The sequence below is a fragment of the Ursus americanus genome, chromosome 3, assembly GCF_024610735.1.
Source record: "Ursus americanus isolate L20-20 chromosome 3, mUrsAme1.1.p, whole genome shotgun sequence".
Lineage (NCBI taxonomy): Eukaryota > Metazoa > Chordata > Mammalia > Carnivora > Ursidae > Ursus > Ursus americanus.
Window position 1 is genome coordinate 48,316,751 of NC_142129.1, and position 20,171 is coordinate 48,336,921.

The 20,171-nt window shown below is 44.4% G+C and overlaps 1 protein-coding gene across 3 annotated transcripts in view; it reads right to left on the reverse strand.

Annotated features, from left to right (window-relative positions):
• The window catches only part of SNX10 (sorting nexin 10), a 70,100-nt gene that overhangs the window by 25,905 nt on the left and 24,024 nt on the right, over positions 1-20,171 (reverse strand). For all 3 annotated transcript variants that reach the window (XM_045792993.2, XM_045792994.2, XM_045792995.2), the window contains one exon: positions 3,482-3,528. In XM_045792993.2, the coding sequence (XP_045648949.1) occupies positions 3,482-3,505 (24 nt within the window). In that variant the 5' untranslated portion in view covers positions 3,506-3,528. The remainder of the gene's footprint in view (positions 1-3,481; positions 3,529-20,171) is intronic.

The following is a 20,171-nucleotide window of genomic DNA, read 5'->3' on the forward strand; positions in this document are numbered from 1 at the left end:
AGATGCTAGAACAATCAGTGATATTGCATCTCCCCTTACATATGCAGTCAGGTGGGGCCTGAGTTATTTCCACTAAATGACAACGAGGCTCAACCAAAACCTCCTCCACTTCTAACTGCATTGACTACAGGGTAGGTGGTGAGATAAAAATACCTTTTATAATTGAGGCTTTAGGAAAGCCTCCTCTTGGCTTCTAAGCGGAGGCCTGAGGATAAGGAGGAGTTAGCCAGTCAACGTGGAGTGAAGTCTGGGGGAAGGAAGATTATTGCAAGCAGTGGGAGAAACATCTGTGAAAGCCCAGGGGCCCGGGGTGCACAGAGCATTCAGGTCTGCAAAATAAGCTCCAGACCAGGAAGTGAGCAGTGCATCAGGGGTACAGGGAGAGGCAGAAGACGAGTCTGTGGAAAGAAGCAGGGTCCGATCACACAGGGCCTCAGAAACCACACTTGGGAGTCTGGACTTTGTTCTAAGAGCAATCTGCTAGAAGCCAGGAGATCATCCTGGCCACGGGTGCACAATGGGCTGATATGTGATGAAAAGCACTGTATTACAATACATCCAGAACCTAGCCTGACTAGGCTTAGTTCTTGCTGATAGAGGCTAAATTTCCAAACATTTCATCTCTTTCTGCTTACTGTATTTTTTTTCCTTTTCAGTTGAAGGACTTTCTAGTTTAAAATTGCTTAATGTTATGATATTATTACATAATTATTTATAATAAAAGACTTTTGGGGGCACTTGGGTGGCTCCCGTCAGTTAAGCATCCGAATCTTGATTTCGGCTCAGGTCATGATCTCGAAGTCGTGAGATGGAGCCTTGGATCAGACTCCACACTGAGCACAGCCTGCATAAGATTCTCTCCATTCCCTCTGCCCCTCTCCCCACTTGTGCTCCCCCCCTCAAATAAATAAATAAATAAAATCTTTAAAGGACTTTTGCAAGGTCAGTAAAATACTTTCTGTAGGTGGTTAAAATTTGTGTAGTTTTTAATTGAAGTGAGTTTGTAATAAAAAAATCAAGTGATTAAACCACCTAAGCAAAAAATCTAGAAAATTAAAAAATAAAAAAAATTTAAAATAAACCTTCTTTTTTTTTTTTTTTTTAAAGATTTTTTATTTATGTATTTGACAGAGATAGAGACAGCCAGCGAGAGAGGGAACACAAGCAGGGGGAGTGGGAGAGGAAGAAGCAGGCTCATAGAGGAGGAGCCCGATGTGGGGTTCGATCCCGGAACACCGGGATCACGCCCTGAGCCGAAGGCAGACGCTTTAACCGCTGTGCCACCCAGGCGCCCCCATAAAATAAACCTTCTTCTAATTGGGAAAAAAAAAAGTGTGTGCCGCTTTGATTGGCAGATTTTTCCCCCCGAAGAGAACGACTTTTAAAATATGCCTTACCCCCGCCCCCCTGGCACTGCCTGCTCAGCGGTCAGGCCCATGCAGGTGTGCAGTGAAGAATTCTCCTCACCCAGAAGGAGGTCTGGCCTCTGCCCTCGGCTCCTGGAAGGTAATCTCTAGGCCCCTGAATGCCCTGCCTGACAAGAGTACCTTTGCTAGCCTGGGCTTTGGCCACTAGACAGTCCAACAGTGCAAATACGATGGGGGTTTAGGACCACACTGTACCAGCTGCGACCTTTGGAGGAACTGGAGACTAACGATATTAGCCTGACCCCAGGAGGACGGGATACTGAAAGTCCGCCACACAGGCAATGTGTGACTCAGCCCCAGTAAAAACTGGACACCGAAGGCCCTGCTAGGCTCCCCTGTGCCAATCATCCCACATCGACGGCGCAGCGTAACCCCAACAACTCCGTAAGAGGATGAGCTGGGGCTCCACGTTTGGACTCTATCCTCTGCATCCCTCTGGCTGGTTCTAACTTGTGTCCTTTCCCTGTAATAAACCGTAACTGTGAGTGTAACCGCTGTCTCTGCGAGTCTTTCTTGTGAAGTGTCAAAACTGAGGATGGTTCGGGGAACCCCCGAAATTATAATTAGTGTTAGAAACGAGAGAAGTCACGTGGGGACTTGCAGTTTGGCCAATTTCACAGAGAAGGTATTTCCTGAAAGAAACGGCCTGATCACCATATTATTTAATACGAGAAAGGAGAAAAGTCTTGGTATTGTCTGGGGTTACCTCTGTAGGGAAAATAGGGGCGCTGACTGGAAAGGGACACACGGTACGTTCTGGGGTGCTGCAAACAGCTAAACCTCAGTCCAGTGTGGTTACACAGGTGTACACATAAGAGATCATCTGCTGAGCATTTGGTGCATTTTACTGTATATCTGTTATACCCAAAAAGTTAAAAAACAAACCAAAACACTGTCTTTGAAAAAGGGGGAGCCCCCAAAAAATAATAAAAAGAAAATTAAAAAAAGAAAATGGGAGATCCCAACCTAGAATTAAACGGTGGAAATGAGTTAGATTAATGAGGAGAATCTGAACCCAAAGACAGGGCAGAAAGAAAGGATGTGAGATCTAGTAAAGAAGCTTCTGGAAGGATTCTCTGGAACGGATTGTTTGGGCTGTATAGTGCTTTAAACTTGGGCAAGGCAAACGAAGGACCATGTGGCCGTGTGTGTGTGTGTGTGTGTGTGTATGCTCCCTAAAAAGTTCCTCTACCACTATTCAGTTCCATTAGGCTCACCTAGTGACAATGTGCATGGAACAGTAGTAGACAGGGTAGGACAAATGGGTACTTTTAAGGGGCACCGGGGTGGCTCAGTCAGTTAAGTGTCAGACTCTTGATTTTCGCTCAGGTCGTGATCTCAGGGTGGTGAGATCAAGCCCCATGTCAGGCTCCTCGCTGGGCATGGAGCCTGCTTAACCTGCTTAAGATTCTCTCTCTCCCTCTGCCCCCTCCCCCTGCCTCTTTCTCTCTCCCTCTCAAAAAAAAAAAATCTTTCAAGAGAGGGCCACTCAGCAAAGGGTTAGTGTGGTGGTTGTCCTACCCTCCTCCCAGTTAGAGGAAGCTCTGGAAGCTGGGATTGGAGGCTTGGGAGATCAGTCAGGCTGGACTCAGGAAGGAACAGTGTTCTCTGAGCTGTATGAAACCAAGCCAAGAGAGCTAAGAGGCAATAAGCAAGGTAAAACTGAAACCAACAGCAGACAGTTCCCCTGGGTTGTTACCAGAGGTCGGGAGATTCATGTATGAGGCAATGGAGGAGAAAACCAAGAAAGCCAGAGGGAGACTGTTCAAAGCAAAGGGTGGGAGTCAGAGCCTGGGAGAAATCTGAGTCATGGAACAAGATACTTTTATAAGCAGCGAGTGGGAGTGAGCTAAGAGCTAGCTCAGTCACTGGAACCCCGGAATGAGGGCCGAGGACACACCAATGCTGGGGAATGGGGGGAGGGGGGGCCCTCCTCTAGGATGCCCTGAAGTATCTTGACTCTCCACCACAGGCTGATGGTTAGTGACTGAAGAACTAACCTGCAGTGAGTCAAAACGCATGGATTATTTATTTTCGGATTTGTGACGACATACCTCTTTCTGTTGTTCTGGAAACATCTTCAGCGCAGGACACAATCAATCTGAAAAATAAGATACCAACACTCAGTCATTTGGAAGTTCCATACTGGAGCAGATATGTCTCTCATGGCCTCCCACCCAAATCCTCCGAGAGAAAATCTCTCTGGCTACCCGTAGTCTCTGAAAGATGAACCTCTGCTCCCTCTCCCTCCGGTCCACTGCTGATCAGACCTAGGTGAATACTGGTCTGCACTGGGGATCAGGAGTTTGAGACATGGCAAATCCAAGACAGTTGGATGGTGACAGGCACTCAAACAGGAAGGCCAGGCAGTATGTGGCTAGAGCTGGAGCCTTGGTGAGTCAGAGGCTGGAGGAAGGGGAAGCACAGTGGCCATGAGGGGCCAGCGGGGGTGCTGGTTGGCAGTTAGATGGAGAGAATGGAGATGCCCAGAGAGATCCACCACTAAGAACAGCTCTGATGGCTTTATCAGCAACCAGAGCTTCAGGAAATAGGTCATTCCTGTGATACTTGAACCACTGCAGAGTTCAGACAAGAAATGATGTGGCCCTGAGAGGGATGAAGGTCAGCACCTTGATTCCAGTCAGTACAACCAAGCTGAAGGTTGATTCCAGGCCCTGAATGTCCCTGGGGTTGTCTGCTGTGTTTTAATCACCCATTTATTCCATAAGCTCACTGGAGTTGATACCCGGTCCCTGTCAAAGAAAATGAGAATCCCCTGACTATATCCATGCATGTGTTTTCTTACAACGGAAAGCTGGCTATGACGGCTCAGTCACTGTTTGTCTTTATTTTGAGAATATAAGTCTGACTCCATTTTTCTGGACACTTTTTACCATCCACAAATATTTCCTGAGTCTCTACTAACGTCCTTGGTAGTGTAGGGAATATGCGGAAGCAAGAACTCTAGCTTCAGCCTCCAGACCCGCATGCCGCCGCTGCTAAGATGCCCCAGAGCAGGCAGAGGAAAGGAAGAGCGTGGACTCTCTCTTACGGAAGAGAGTGCACTGCAGGGAGAGGCTGGCGGGTCTCCAAGGGGAAGACAGTTCCTGTCACCTGCAGGGCAGAGGAGGACCCACGGAGAATGCAGGAATGTCAGTGTTTGTGGAAGGAAGACGGATTTCCAAGGGAACACAGGTGGCAACAGCATACGCAAAGGATGGAGAAAAGCATGATGGGTAGTCCAGAGATGGCAGGCAGGCCAGTTCTGCTGAGGGAAAGGGACGGTGGAGGGTGGACTGGGTTGAAACTGCTGCTGCCAAAAAGATATGTCCGCGTCCTAACCTCCGGAACCTATTTGGAAAAAGGGTCTTTGCAGACATAAATAAGAATCTTAGATTTGAGGGGCACTTGGGTGGCTCAGATGATTAAGCGTCTGCCTTCAGCTCAGGTCATGATCTCCAGGTCCTGGGATCGAGCCCCATGTCGGGCTCCCTGCTCAGTGGGAAGTCTGCTTCTCCCTCTGCCTGCCTCTACCCCAGCTTGTGCTCTTTCTCTCTCTCTCAAATGAATAAATAAAGCCTTTTTTAAAAAAAAGAATCTCAGGGGCGCCTGGGTGGCACAGCGGTTAAGCGTCTGCCTTCGGCTCAGGGCGTGATCCCAGCGTTATGGGATCGAGCCCCACATCAGGCTCTTCCGCTATGAGCCTGCTTCTTCCTCTCCCACTCCCCCTGCTTGTGTTCCCTCTCTCGCTGGCTGTCTCTATCTCTGTCGAATAAATAAATAAAAAATCTTTAAAAAATAAATAAATAAAATTAAAATAAAAAAAATAAAAAAACAAAAAAAAAGAATCTCAGATTTGATCATCCTGAATTACGGGTTTGGGCTCCGAATGCAATGACAAATGTCCTTATGAGAGACAGAAGAGAAGAAAATCCACACACAGAGGAGAAGGCCATGTGAAGACGGAGGCAGAAATTGCTAAGCTGCGGACACAAGCCAAGGATACCTGGAGTCACCGGAGGCAAGGAAGAATGTTCCTCTAGAGCCTCCGGGGGGAGCACGGTCCTGCCAACACCTTGATTTCAGACATCTGACCTCCAGAACTATAAAAGAATACATTTCTCTTGTTTTAAGTCACCAAGTTTGTGGTAACTTCTTTGGGCAGCCACAGCAAACTAATACAGAAAGGGCCTGCGGGGATCAGAGAGGAGAGCTAGGCTGGTGGTGCAACTGTGGAGGGCATGGGAGTTCATTCATTCCTGCAGCACTCAGCAAGTACGGCGCTCCTAGTATGTGCCCTGTGCTGGGCTAGGAACAGGCGCACAGTGGAGCACCGCGTACACCCGGAGCTCCTAAGATGACTTCGGAACTATAATGTGGAAGGGACAGGAAGGGAAAGGACAGCTGTCACAAGAATGGAAGGACAAAACGGGGTGGTGGGGCTGGGGAGGCTTTATTGAGAAAGTGGCACTGGAGCTGAGGCCCAAAGGATGGTGCAATTTAGCCGGGAATGCAAAGAGGAAACACATTCGAAGTAGAGGGACTGGCATGTGCAAAGGGGCAGAGGCTGGAAGGAGGAGCAGCCCAAGAGATGGGTTCTGGAAGGGATTCCTATATCGGATAAATCTTAGACCGAGGGGTGCACCCATGTCAGGCCTGGTCATGTTCCCTACACACGCTTCCCTGTTCCACACAGCTAAGCCGCTGCCTTCACCCCTTCCAGATCCCCCTGCAAACTCCCACACCTCTTCCATGATTCTGCTCAGAAATCATTTCCCCTCTCCTGCCTGGGCTCCCGGCCGCATCACACGGTCCCCTGCCATCATCAACCTCGCCTGCACCAGAATATTTGTATATTCCGTCTTCCCAGTTGATTCAATTTCTCCAACACAGCATTTCTGTGTTATCCTGTGTAATTAAACTTCGAAATCATCCTGTGAGGGAGATGTGAGCCTCCTCACTTTACGGGTAAGAAAATAGATATGAGATCAAGTTGCCCAAGGTCACACAGCCCGTGAGAGAGTGAGAGAACTCCAGTCCACGTTCAACTCAAGCCAGTCTACTTCGCAACAACTGTTCTTTCCATTGCCTGAGGCTGGTGTCATAGGAACCAATGGGTCGAAGTTTGGGTCTTAATCCTCCTTTAAAGGGCTTGAGTTTTTCCCACCCAGGAGGAAGGACTCAGCAATCCCATGAGGGTGTCGGCCCCCCTTATGCTACAGACCATGTAGCACGGAAACAGGAAACGGGAAGTTTAAACCAGTTCCAAAACATCAGAGAACCACGCAGGCAACCTTTGATATCTTAAATCACAGGGAAGGAGGCAGAGGGGGAAAGACTTTCATTGTTTACTCTACAGACTTCTACATTGAATTTTTCTAGTTAACACAAATTCATTTTATACTTTTTGAAGTAACGACTGCTTAAAGTAAATTAAACACCATAATTCTATCAGAAATAGTGACTAACATAAATTATGGACGATTTTTATTTCACGTAAGCTAAATAGCAGATTCAAATTACAAAGAGACGCTACCTTTATAACAGAAAATGTCATCTGGTACTAGACTTTGCCATGGCATTTACTAATGAAGAAAAGGAAATTAAATGATCGTACAATAGTATGGTTTGAGATAAAAGGTCAGTTGTCTATAGCTAAGCAAACCAAAGCTGCTAATCAGAAACTACCCTCTGAAAAAAACAATGCCCTCTCGGTGGGTTGTAACGTTAGATTTGTTTAGATTTTCAAATTCCCCAAACGAGCCTGTGTGTCTGTCATTATACTGTACATAGGGAACTCTTGCCTCCCTGGAAGATTTTCATCCCAACAACTATGGAACTCTGCCTCCAGGTGGCCATCCACAAGACGGTCTTTGGAGTACATTATCTCCCCACCATCAGTGGGGAACCACAGCACACCTGGATAGTCACCTACTGAGACCCACTATCTTTCCTACTTACCTTCCTAGGAAGAAGTATTAACTCTTGGGGTGCCTGGGTGGCTCAGTCAGCTGGGCATCCAGCTGTTGCTTTTAGTTCAGGTCATGATCTCAGGGTCGTGGAACTGAGTCCCCACATCAGGCTCTGCACTCAGTGCAGAGTCTGCTTATCCCTGTCCCTCTGCTCCACTCCCTGACTTGTGCCCCCCCTCAAGTAAATAAATAAAATCTTTTTTAAAAAATTATTATTAAATTTTACCACCATTCCAAACAACACAGATGACTTCTCAAACCTGTTCCTCAGATTAGAATTGGGTACACAGTGATGACAGATATATGGGTTGTCCCCCTACTGGGAAACATGGCGGCCATAGAGACTCATCTGAGGGACTCAACACATCTTCACAGCTCTATCACCGCCTTGAGAGTATGATTTGCCAAAACCAGAAACTTCAGGAGAAAACTGCGTTCATTTTCCCTCTCGGAATACTTCTTCTATAAAATACAAAATGTCTGTGAAATAGATAGAATTCTATAGAGCAGGGTTTGGCAAATTTTTTTCTGTAAAGGGTCAGATAGTATATATTTGAGGTTTTACAGGCCAAACAGTCTCCGTTGTAACTATTCAAGTCTGCAATTTGTAGTGAGAAAGCACACAGATGCTAAATAATCTAAGGCCGATGGCTATGTTCCAGCAAAACTTTATCTATAAAAACAGGCGGCAGTAGTTTGCAGACCTTAACTACGGAGCAATCAAGTGTTGTGTTTTGAATTCTACACCTTAATAAAGCTCTCTCTTAGATCAACAGGAAAAAACTGTCACAAGGTGAAGCTTGGTCTGTGTACCTACAGGCAGTCTCCTCTCTGACAAGCAAATTACTGAGAGTCTGTGGACTATATATGTGAGTGGAGAGAGAAGGGATTATGTACTTTCCCCAATGGTGAAATAAGGAATACAAGTGTAGTTTACATCATTCTCTAAAATGAAAATGGGGGTGGGGTGAGCTTTCAGGAGCATCGTTTGGGTTTCTTTACCATCCCGTGTCAAAGGCTGATGAATGCAACAAACTTGTTAATCAGGAACTGGATTGGAATTTATATCAAAGCCACGAGGACATCCTAAACAGAACAAAACAGGTTTTATCAAAGATCTACAGAGTTATTGACTCACTGTAACAATATACAATTTCATAAACCAAACAGATATGCTTTTCCATATTTCCCACACAAAAGCCAAGAGAAATCTCATGTGCTCCTAGAAGAACGTGCAGAAAGACTTTTAACTAACTGAACAGTGGGCAGAGTCTTTGTAACAGGAAGGAGTGTATTTTTATTAGGAAACAACTGCTATAGTTTTCTTGCTTTTTTTTTCTCCTATATTAGGAGGAGTAGTCAACTGTCAAACAAAATACACTTAACCCCTTCTCTGTTCTAGAGATGTGGTGGGATTCCAGGAGCTGGGGCTTGTGTGTGTGCAAGAAGCAAATAAGTAAAAAGGATACCACCTAACCATTAGGTGTCGCCATGTCTCACCACCTCAGCAGGACACCTGGCTGCTTCTGATGCATTTTCACCCTCCTCTTAGAACCTTCACAACAACACGCTACTGTTTTAATGCTGAAAAGACTCCGCTCTGGGTCGACTGTGGTTAAGGAAAGGCATCAGTCCCCACTTCTTTTCCTTTTTTTTTTTTTTAAGATTTTATTTATTTGAGAGAGTGAGCAAGAGAGAAAGAGAGAGAAAGGAGGAGGGGCAGAAGGAGAAGGAAAAGCAGACTCTCCACTGAGCAGGGAGCCGGTTGCCGGGCTCAATCCTAGGACCCTGGGATCATGATCTGAGCCGAAGGCAGACGGTGAACCAACTGAGCCACCCAGGCGCTCCACCCCCATTTCCTTTCCTGTTACAACTCTGCTTCCAGAGAGGGCTTTTATAAGAAAGTTAGACAAAAGAACTGGTATTGAAGGGGTGTAAGGTAGGAATCCCAGTGAGCATTGGAGGAGAGGCCCACAGGAACAGCGTGGGTCAGTCTCAGAGGTATCTAAGAAGGCGGGAGGAGAGGGAAGGACGGCTGCTTTCAGGAGTATCCAGGAATGTGTTGATTTGGGGTTCTAAAAAGCTTACTGCCCACCCTTCAGGAGAAGAATCTCTTTCCACCTACACATAGTCCCCTGCAGTGCGCACAGAGGAGGCAGTGATGTTCTGTCTACACCTGTGTCTTACCAGCTCACTGCCTAGCAGCGGAAAGGCTCACCATGCCAGGGGATTTATGCCGTGGCCATTGTGCTGCCCTGGGAAATGCCCTACGGGGCTGAAGGCCCCGAAAAGTCCTCTACTACTCCCAGAGGAACTGGACCTAGTATTAAGGTTAGGAAACACCTCTCCACCCTCAAATACACATAAAAATAGAAAAAATTTTCACAAAATTTGAGAAAACAGTGAGACATGATCATATGAAAATTTAAACCTGCTGTATGTTTCAAAGGAATATAAAGACAAATGTTATATAATAATAATATTTATAATACATACGACAAAGGATTAATATTTCATTTATGGAAAGCTCTTATAAATCCATACCAAAGACTATTTCTGTAGAAAAATAAGCAAAGTTATCAATGATCAATTCACAAAACAAAAACAATAAAGGTCAAACTCAACAACGAAAACCAAACAACCTGACTAAAAACTGGACAAAGGACCTGAATAGACATTTCTCCAAAGATGATATACGAATAGCCAAAAAGCATATGAAAAGATAGTCAGGATCGCTAATCATTAGGAAATGCATATCAAAACTGCCATGAGTTATCACCTCACATCCATGAGGAAGGCTACTATCAAAAAAGACAGAAAACAGGCACTGGTGAGGATATGAAGAAATTGGAACCTTTGTGCCGATAGGAATGTAAAATGGTGTCACTCCTGTAGAAAACAGTATGGAGGTTCCTTAAAAAATTAAAAACAGGGGTGCCTGACTGGCTCAGTTGGAAGAGCATGGGACTCTAGATCTCGGGGTTGTGAGTGTGAACCCCATATTGGGGCAGATATTCCTTAAACCAAAAAGTAAACTTCAAAAAATTAAAAATAGAACGACGCTATACTCCAGCAATTCTACTTCTGGAAATACATCCAAAAGAACTGAAAGCAGGATCTCAAAGAGATAGTTGCACACCTGTGCTCATGGAAGCACTGTTCCTAAAGCCCAGAAGGGTAAGCAAGCCAAGTGTCCGACAAACGAATGAGCAAGATGTGGTATGCACACACAATGGAATATTACTCAGCATGTAAAAGGAAGGAAATTCTGACACATTCTGCAACATGGATGAACCCTGAAGACATGAATCTAAATGAGATGATCAGTCATTTATACAAAAACCACATACTTTATGATTCGACTTACCTACCTGAGGTTTCTAAACTTAAGCCAAATTCATAGAAACAGAAGGTAGAATGGTGGCTGCCAGGTGGCAATGGAGAGCTCTAGTTTAATGGGTGCAGAGTTTCAGTTTGGCTAGATGAAACCGATCTGGAGCGTTACACACCAGTGTGACTATACACACTACTAGTGAATTATACACGTAAAATGGGCGAGACGGTAAATTTTTTATGTTCTTACCACAATTAAAAAGTTTTGGAAAAAAAGGTCAATGATCTATTTAAAATGTTTAACCTTGCTATAAACAGAAATGCAAATAAAAAATAAGATACCATATTTGCCTCTATTAAATTAGAATGTTTTTTTTTAATGATAATATCCATACTGGCAAAGATCATCGGAAATGGGACTGATTGCTGCTGGTGGGAATGAGAGCTATTTCAATATTCCTGAAAGACAATTTGGCCATATGTTTCAAAAGAATTTTTAAATCGCTCATGTTCTTTGACTCAATTATTCCACATCTGGGAACTCAACCTAAAAAAATCAATCAGACATGTGCAAAAAAGAATTCTGTATGAAAGAATGTTCCCAATGCAGTGTTTTTAAAAAACAGATCAAATAAAATAGAAACCTGAATGTCCATCAGATTAAATGAACGATGGTAGAGCCGCATAACAAACCAGCCTATACCACTACAAATTACGTTACAGAAAAATATTAAATGATAGGGACTGTTCAAGAAGTATTGTCAAGTGATTTTTTTAAGTATGCTTCTTTCTCTCTCTCTCTCTTTTTTTTTTAAGATTTTAATGTATTTGTTTGTCAGAAAGAAAGACAGAGAGAGCACAAGCAGGGGGAGCAGCAGGCAGAGGGAGAAGCAGGCTCCCCACTAAGCAAGGAGCCCGATTCGGGACTCAATTCCAGGACCCTGGGATCATGACCTGAGCCGAAGGCAAACGCTTAACTGACTGAGCCACCCCCGTGTCCCAGTATGTTTCTACTTCTCTACTTATTTATTTGAGAACTGGAGCCTACACAGGACAAGTTAACAATGGTCATTTCTGAATGGTGAGATTCTAATCGCTTTTTTCTGTATTTTCCCAAAAGTTTACAATGCATTTGTTACTTTTAAAGTCTGAAAAGGCTATGTTGTTTGTTTAAAAGTAAAACTATATGTGCTCAATTGCTTTTATATTCCCCTTTCCAAGAAAACAGACAACTACATTTATTTCACTCTGTTTTACTTCCTCCTATGATGTTCAGCACTTTTTCTATATAAATGAAAAATTACTGACTTCTTACTTTAATCTCATAAAGATAGGCCAACAGTGAGGTTGTTTTAGAATCAAAGTTTAACTCCATACCAGTTTTTCTCATACCTGTTCTCAGTACCACCTATGTCCTTCGCACTGCATTGGGTAGGTCTGGGAGTGGGGCCGTAGTGCCCCCAAATCTCTTCTAGGGGGAAACTGTCAGCCAAGGTCCTGCTAGAGGGGCAGCTCTATAGGTAGCCCTGCTCTGTATCACTGGGTTGCGGGGGGGGGGGACCGTTCCTAGACACAGGTGACGGCCATCAGTGATAAGCATCAGACTCTGGTGAAGCCAGTCCACAGGTTAGACAGGTGCCCAAGGCACAGCCTGGCACCGAAAGAAGGACTGGGCACCCACTCCCTCCCATATTTGGCCCAGGAAACACTGGGAGACTTGGCTGTTCCCTGGTACCTGAAGCTGGGAAATGATTAAAGAGAAAGGGAGGGGTAATGATGTCACAGCTGGAGTTCTGAGGGACCAGAGCTTGCACTTAAAACAGAAGCCATGATGAAGATAAAAGTTCTCACGAGGTATTAAAGAAACTGGCCACCAGAAAGCTGAATCACGGCACTGGCTTCAGCTGCTGACATCCACAGAGCTGCCTGGAGCCAGCGCCCAGAGTGCCCAGTGGTTTAAGGCTCCAGTGTCTCCTGGGTTCCCATGCACCCTTTACTCAAGGTAGCTTGAGGGAGATCCCAACGTAGGCAATCAAAAGAGCTCATCCAAAAAGAAAAAGAAAAACAAGCTGTATCGTCCTTGAGAGAGCACTGCTGTCCCACCTTGGTCCAGTTTCCATGTTTTGGTACAGCCTGTGCAGAACCACCTGTAAAGCCCACCCAAGTTCTTCCTCAGTCTGATCTCAGAACTTAAAAACGACAAACTAAGGGGCACCTGGGTGGCCCAGTCAGTTAAGCATCCAACTCTTGATCTCAGCTCAGGTCTTGATCTCAGGGTCATGAGTTCAAGCCTCATACTGGGCCCCAAACTGGGTGTGGAGCCTACTTAAAAAAAAAAAAAAAAAAAGACAAACAAAAATGTTAAAACAAGCAGAAATCTGAAGTTCAGTTAAAGTTGGAAGCACAGATAAAATTACCATTTAAGTTTTCCACCATTTATCACAAAAGAAAAAAATTAAAGAGGGTAAGACATTTCTTTTTAAGGTTTATTAGCAGTCAAAAAATACTGGTTCAGGGCGCCTGGGTGGCTCAGTCATTAAGCGTTTGCCTTTGGCTCAGGGTGTGATCCCAGGGTCCTGGGATCGAGCCCCGCATCGGGCTCCCTGCTCAGTGGGATGCCTGCTTCTCTCTCTCCCACTCCCCCTGCTTGTGTTCCCTCTCTCGCTGTCTCTCTCTCTGTCAAATAAATAAATAAAATCTTAAAAGAAAATACTGGTTCATAGTACAAAAAAACCATGAAACCACTAACTTGCTAATCTCAACAACATATGGGTTCCATTAATGGTTGTGAAGATGATGTTAGGCCAAATTGGTGGGTTTAAAATTCAGGAACAAGAAAAAATACATCGAATTTTAACGTCCCAACAATTTTGGTGGTATTTAGGAAAAGTACCGACCTTAGACTTAGCCACTCTGGACACATAGGCATGTATGCTGTGGGCCTGACCTCTACCTCCCATCATATGCACACTAAGGACAGCCACCTGAGGGACGGGGGTTGGGGGGTGGGGTGGGTGGGACACATGACCAGAAGAAACAGAACTAAAGAAAAGAAGTCATAAAAAGAAGATGCAGGAGAGAGAAGCTGACCCTAGAGCAGACATGCAGGTAATACTAGACTTCCTAACTTGTGACATCCTCTCTCCCCAAAACAACCCTACCCTCGCAGATCAAACTCAAGAATATTTTTCACATTTTCCAAATGGTCTCCTTCCTTTTTTATGCTATTAAGTTTCTCCCACCTAGTAATGTGTCTGGGCTACTCCTTTCCCTCTTCTAGAAAAGCAGATAAATCTTGAGGTTGGGGGAAGGAGTATCAGTAATTTAAATATTAGTATGAATTCATCCAATCAGATTGCATTCCTATTAACCAAAAGCTGTCTACAGCTATTCACTACCCTCCCCTGCCCCATCACCACACTGTTTGGATTAGGATGGAAAAGAGGACAAACAATGGGTACCGGGGGGTGGGGAGTTCTTCCGAGGTTGAGGTATCCCTCAGTGCCCTGCCACACAATCACGAAAGACCTGAGAACACAGCCCCCTGAAGAACAGTGGAAAATGCCCTGCTCTTTCCTGCCAATGATTGGGAAGACATTTTTTTCAATTTACTCTAGCCCTTCACCTGGTAAGGGGGCTTTGCTGAAGTACTACCACAACTTCCCATCAAAATACTACCTGAACAATAGCATCAAGAGGATAAAATACCGAAGATTAAATTAACAAAAGAAGTAGGACATGTATACACTGAAAATTACCAAAGATCACTCGAAGAAATTAGAAAAGATCTAAATAAATGGAAAAACATCCCATGTTCATGGACTGGAAGACAACATTGTCAGGACAGTAATTCTGCTCAAATTGATCTATAGATTTGATGCAATCTTTTTTTTTTTTTTTAAAGATTTTATTTATTTATTCAACAGAGATAGAGACAGTCAGCGAGAGAGGGAACACAAGCAGGGGGAGTGGGAGAGGAAGAAGCAGGCTCATAGCAGAGGAGCCCAATGTGGGGCTCGATCCCATAACACCAGGATCACGCCCTGAGCTGAAGGCAGACACTTAACCACTGTGCCACCCAAGCGCCCCTCGATGCAATCTTTATCAGAATCTCAGCTGACATCTCTGTACAAATTCACAAGCTGATTCTAAACTCCTCTCTAATTGCAAGGAACCTAGATTAGTCAAAACAACCCTGAAAAAGAAGAAAATAGTAGGAAGACTCCCACTTCCTGATTTCAAAACTTACTACAAAGCAACAGTTCTTAAGACAGTGTGCAACTGGCACAAGGATAAGCAAATAGATTGAAATAGAAACGAACAGAATTAACGGTACAGAAATAAATCCATACCTTTATGGTCAACTGATTTTCAACAGGGTGCCAAAACAATTCAATAGGGGATAAAAGTCTTTTCAACAAATGTTTCTGGTGGGGCGCCTGGGTGGCGCAGTCGTTAAGCGTCTGCCTTCGGCTCAGGGCGTGATCCTGGCATTATGGGATCGAGCCCCATATCAGGCTCCTCTGCTATGAGCCTGCTTCTTCCTCTCCCACTCCCCCTGTTTGTGTTCCCTCTCTCACTGGCTGTCTCTGTCAACTAAATAAATAAAATCTAAAAAAAAAAAAAATGTTTCTGGGACCAGTGGATAGCCACAAGCAAAAGAATAAAGCTAGAGGTCTATCTACTTTATACCATCTATAGAAATTAACTTGAAGGGGGCGTCTGGGTGGCACAGCAGTTAAGCGTCTGCCTTCGACTCAGGGCGTGATCCCGGCGTTATGGGATCGAGCCCCACATCAGGCTCCTCCGCTATGAGCCTGCTTCTTCCTCTCCGACTCCCCCTGCTTGTGTTCCCTCTCTCGCTGGCTGTCTCTATCTCTGTCAAATAAATAAATAAAACCTTAAAAAAAAAAAAGAAATTAACTTGAAATGGATCAAAGACCTAAATGTAAGTAAGAGCAAAAACTATGAAACTCTTAGAAGAAAACACAGAGGTAAATCTTTACAGCCCGGGATTCAGCAAAGGATTCTTAGACATATCAAAAGCATGAGCAACAAAAGAAAAAAACAGACAAATTAGATTTCATGAAAATTAATACTTTCTGTGCTTCAAAGGACACCATCAAGACAGTGAAAAGACAATGCAAGGAATGGGAGAAAATATTTGCAATCCATGTATCTGATAAGGGACATGTAGCTAGACTATAGAAAGAGCTCATCTGACTCAATAATAAAAAAAACTTTAGGACCTAATATATAACATGGTGACTATAGCTGATGATACTGTATTGTATAACTGAAATTTTCTAAAAGAGTAAAATAGTCTCACCAAAAAAAAAAAAAAAAAAGAAGAGAAAAAAGGAAAAAAAGTAAGGCGATGGATGTGGTAAGTAACTTGATGGGAGAATCCTTTCACAATGGATATGTATTATCAAATCTTCACATTGTACATTCTAAATATCTTACAATTTTATTTGCCAATTATGCCTCAATAAAGCTGGAAAAATAATAAACATATATCACATGTCTAAATATAATAAAAAGATCATTGATAACTAATACAGATAACAGCTGATAACTCATTTCAAAAACGGCAGAGGATCCTCAACAGACGTTCCTCCTCCAAGGAAAATAGAGAAATGGCCAATAAGCACATGAAAAGATGTTCCATATCATTAGTCTTCAGAGAAAAGCAAATCAAAACCACAGTAAGACACCACTTCACTCCCACTAGGCTGGCTAGAATCATAAAGTCCGATAATAACAAATTCGGGCAAGGATATAGAAAAATTGGAACCCTCATACACTGCTGGTGGATTTGTAAAGAGGTGCGGCCACCTCAGAAAACAATCCTGCAGTTTCTCAAACCATTCAACACAGACTCACATTTTTTAAAAATATTTTATTTATTTGTCAGAGAGAGAGAGAGCACAAGCAGGGGGAGCAGCAGGCAGAGGGAGAAGCAGACTCCATGCGAGCAAGGAGCCCGAAGTGGGGCTCGATCCCAGGACCCTGGGATCATGACCTGAGCTGAAGGCAGACGCTTAACTGACTGAGCCACCCAGGCATCCCAAACACAGACTCACATTTGACCCAGCAATTCTCCTAAGTGTACACTCAAAAGAAAGGAAAACGTATGTCCACAGAGAAACTAGTATATAAATATCGGCATTACTCATAATAGTCAAAAGGTGGAAATAACCCAAATGTCCATCAATGGACGAACGGATAATTGTGGATAATCAAATTGTGGTACATCCATACAATAAGCTGTTATCTGACCATAAAAAGGAATGAAGTACTGATACACACTACAACTTGGATGAACCTTGAAAACATCATGTTAGAAACAATCCACAAAAGTCCACATATTACACAAGTCCATTCATATGAAAGTCCAGAATCGGGAACTCTTTTACAAAAACAGAAAATAGATTACTGGTTGCTTAGGGTTACTGGGTGGGGTGGGTGGAGAGTAGAGGGGTGGAGTTTAGGGGTTCAGGGAAGTGACAGCTACAGGGCAATGAAATCAGGTGATAAAAGCTTTCTAAAATGGACTATGGCTGGGACTCCTGGGTGGCTCAGTGGGTTAAGTTGTCTGCTTCGACTCAGGGCATGATCCCAGGGTCCTAGGATCATGCCTGCACTGGGCTCCTTTGCTCAGCAGGGAGCCTGCTTCTCCCTCTGCCTTCTGCTCCCCCTGCTTGTGCTCTCAATCTCTCTCTGATAAAATAAATAAAAATCTTTTTTAAAAATTAAAAAACTGAGAGCTTCAGAGGGGAGGGGGGTGGGGGAATGGGATAGGCTGGTGATGGGTAGTAAGGAGGGCACGTATTGCATGGTGCACTGGGTGTTATATACAACTAATGAATCATCGAACTTTACATCAAAAACCAGGGATATACTGTATGGTGACTAACATAATATAATAAAAAATATGATTATAATAAAAAATTAAAATAATAAAAAATTTAAAATTAAAAAATTTTAAAAATTAAAAAATTTAAAAAATTAAAATTATGGTGATGGCTGTATATATCTGCAAATATACTAAAATCAGTGAATAGTATACTTAATTGGGTAAATTGTATAGTATGCAGATACTTCAATAAAGCTGTTTTTTTTTTTAACTGTTACCTGAAACTCTGAGCTTGACCCACTTTATTCATGGTCCCAGTGTCTCTCATCCTGCAAACCACAACGCCTGGCAGGCTGAAGGCCGTCCAGGCATCATCTACCCCTGGGGTTCTCCCAGCCTTACTTGGCTCTGACCCCAATCTTGCTCTGCCAGCCCTTCTTGCAACCCTTCCTCCCACTCTGCCTCGGGAACTCTCCTCCTAGAGCCAGCAAGTGCCCCGCACGCACGCCCATCTCAACAGCTCTATCTTGGCTGCGCCCTGGCTTCTCCACTCGTCCCTTCCCTTGTGGCCCTTACAAGTCAAAGCTGCTCATGTCCTCAGCACTCCCATTTCTAAGGACCAGGAGAAAACCAAATTCCCCTGGCCGCTACAGTCTCCAGACAATAACCTACCAACCAGTACCTGGAACCTAGGAATTCGTGACCAACTCCCTCCTCCTCACTTCCTGGAATGACTTCCTTCTCTCCAGTTTTCTGCTTCTCCTTTCTACATTTTTAGGAACCTCTTCTGTGTTCTTTGCCACCTTTTCCTGATCCCTCCAAGGAGGACCTCATTCATGGGTAATGACCTAACATCCCCTGGCCTTGACATAGGCTATTCGTTCCTAACTTCTCAACCAACAAGTGTTCACCCTGTGACCAGATCCCGACCCAGGAACTGCTCCTTAAAATGGAAAACTAGAAGTCTCCCCTGATTACCACAGCCCACCCTTCCTTTTCTCACTTCCTTACTCTCACCCAATTTGCTCTTCCACTTGAATGAAAAACCACCAGAACTTGCATCCTATCCTTCCTATTCTTCCTCTGGACTTCACTTCCTTGAACCTTTCAAATACTCTCCCTCCAGCACCCCTCATTTCCTGTTCCGCTGACACCTTTCTTTTCTATCTGTCAAACCTCCAAACACGGATCAACTTAACCTCTGTCACCTCCATTTCCTCTTGTCCCACCTACCACTAAAGAAAAATCCCATTGTTTCTGTGACTGGTTCCACCACTAGGTTATGAGTTCCAACTTTGGTGGAGTCCTCCGGGGCTCAAGAATCTTCCATTCATGCCAGCATCTTCAGACCTTCACCTCTCACCTCTAGCCACCTACCTCCTCCCGGTCCGCTACCCCTCTGTCATCTGGTAACTTTTACCTCCTACTTCATCAAAACAGTAAGACCACCAGGTTTATATTCTTCATCTTGGTTCTCTGCCCCCTTGAAATCTACCCATTTACTCACCCACTTCCCTCAGTCTCAAAGAAAAGGATCACACTCTCCCATCTTCATGATCTTATTTCTCCTACCTCCTCCAAGACATTGGTTCGATTGCCCCTCACCCTTACTAATTCCAACTGCTTCCTTCCCCAACAAACAAGCTCAACTTCCTCTTACCCCGATGTAGATGGGCAACCCTGGTTAATTCATTCAACCTATGAAGGACCGGGCCTACTGCAGACATCAGAGATGGGGCAATGAACAAGACACCAGGTTCCTGGTTTCATTGACATCAGTGAAAAAGACAGGAAACAAACATGTGAGCAAATAAATGGACAAGGTAATGAGTAAGCATAATGAAGAAAACAACAGGCTAATGTAATCAAGAGTGACTACAGGTGCTTGATGCAGACTACTTCACATTGGGGTGATCAGGGAAGGCTTCTCTGGGGAAGTGACATTTGAACTGAAACCTGAAAGGCAAGAGAGAGCCAGTGACAAGGAAGTCTTGTGAAAGCGCACTCCATGGTGAGGCTCACAAAGGGGGGATGGGTCTTCCTCTCCCTTCCTCTGTACTGACACCCCCAGGGCTAACCCTGAAGTACACAGTCAATAGTATGCTCATGGTGGGGGACACTTCTCAGCAGAAGCCACAAACTCACTGTCACCTTCCATTGAATCAGGACAATTCCCCAGTGGGCCACTGGCAGCCCTCTTCTCTTCCACTCTACTCCTTCTGTCTTGGCTACCATTCCCATATCCATATCACCTCCAAAGGAGTCCAGAGTTAGAACTGCCTTTGAGGACAGCCTGGCCACCTCCCAGTGAACATTTCCATCCAGCCATCCTGTCGGCACCTCTAACTTAGCGTGTCCAATCCAGGCTGCCTGTCACATGACACCTTTTCCCTGTGCGCTGCTGGGGCCCTGCCAATTCTCCTGCCTCCTGTGTTGCCCATTTTAATCATTAATCATGTCAACATTCGCACAGTGACTCAAATGGGACTCCCAGAAACTGTCTCTGATTCCTTCCTTTCTCTTACTTTCCAAATCCAATTGGTCAGCAAGCCCGGCCACGCCTCTCTCTGAATGCCTCCT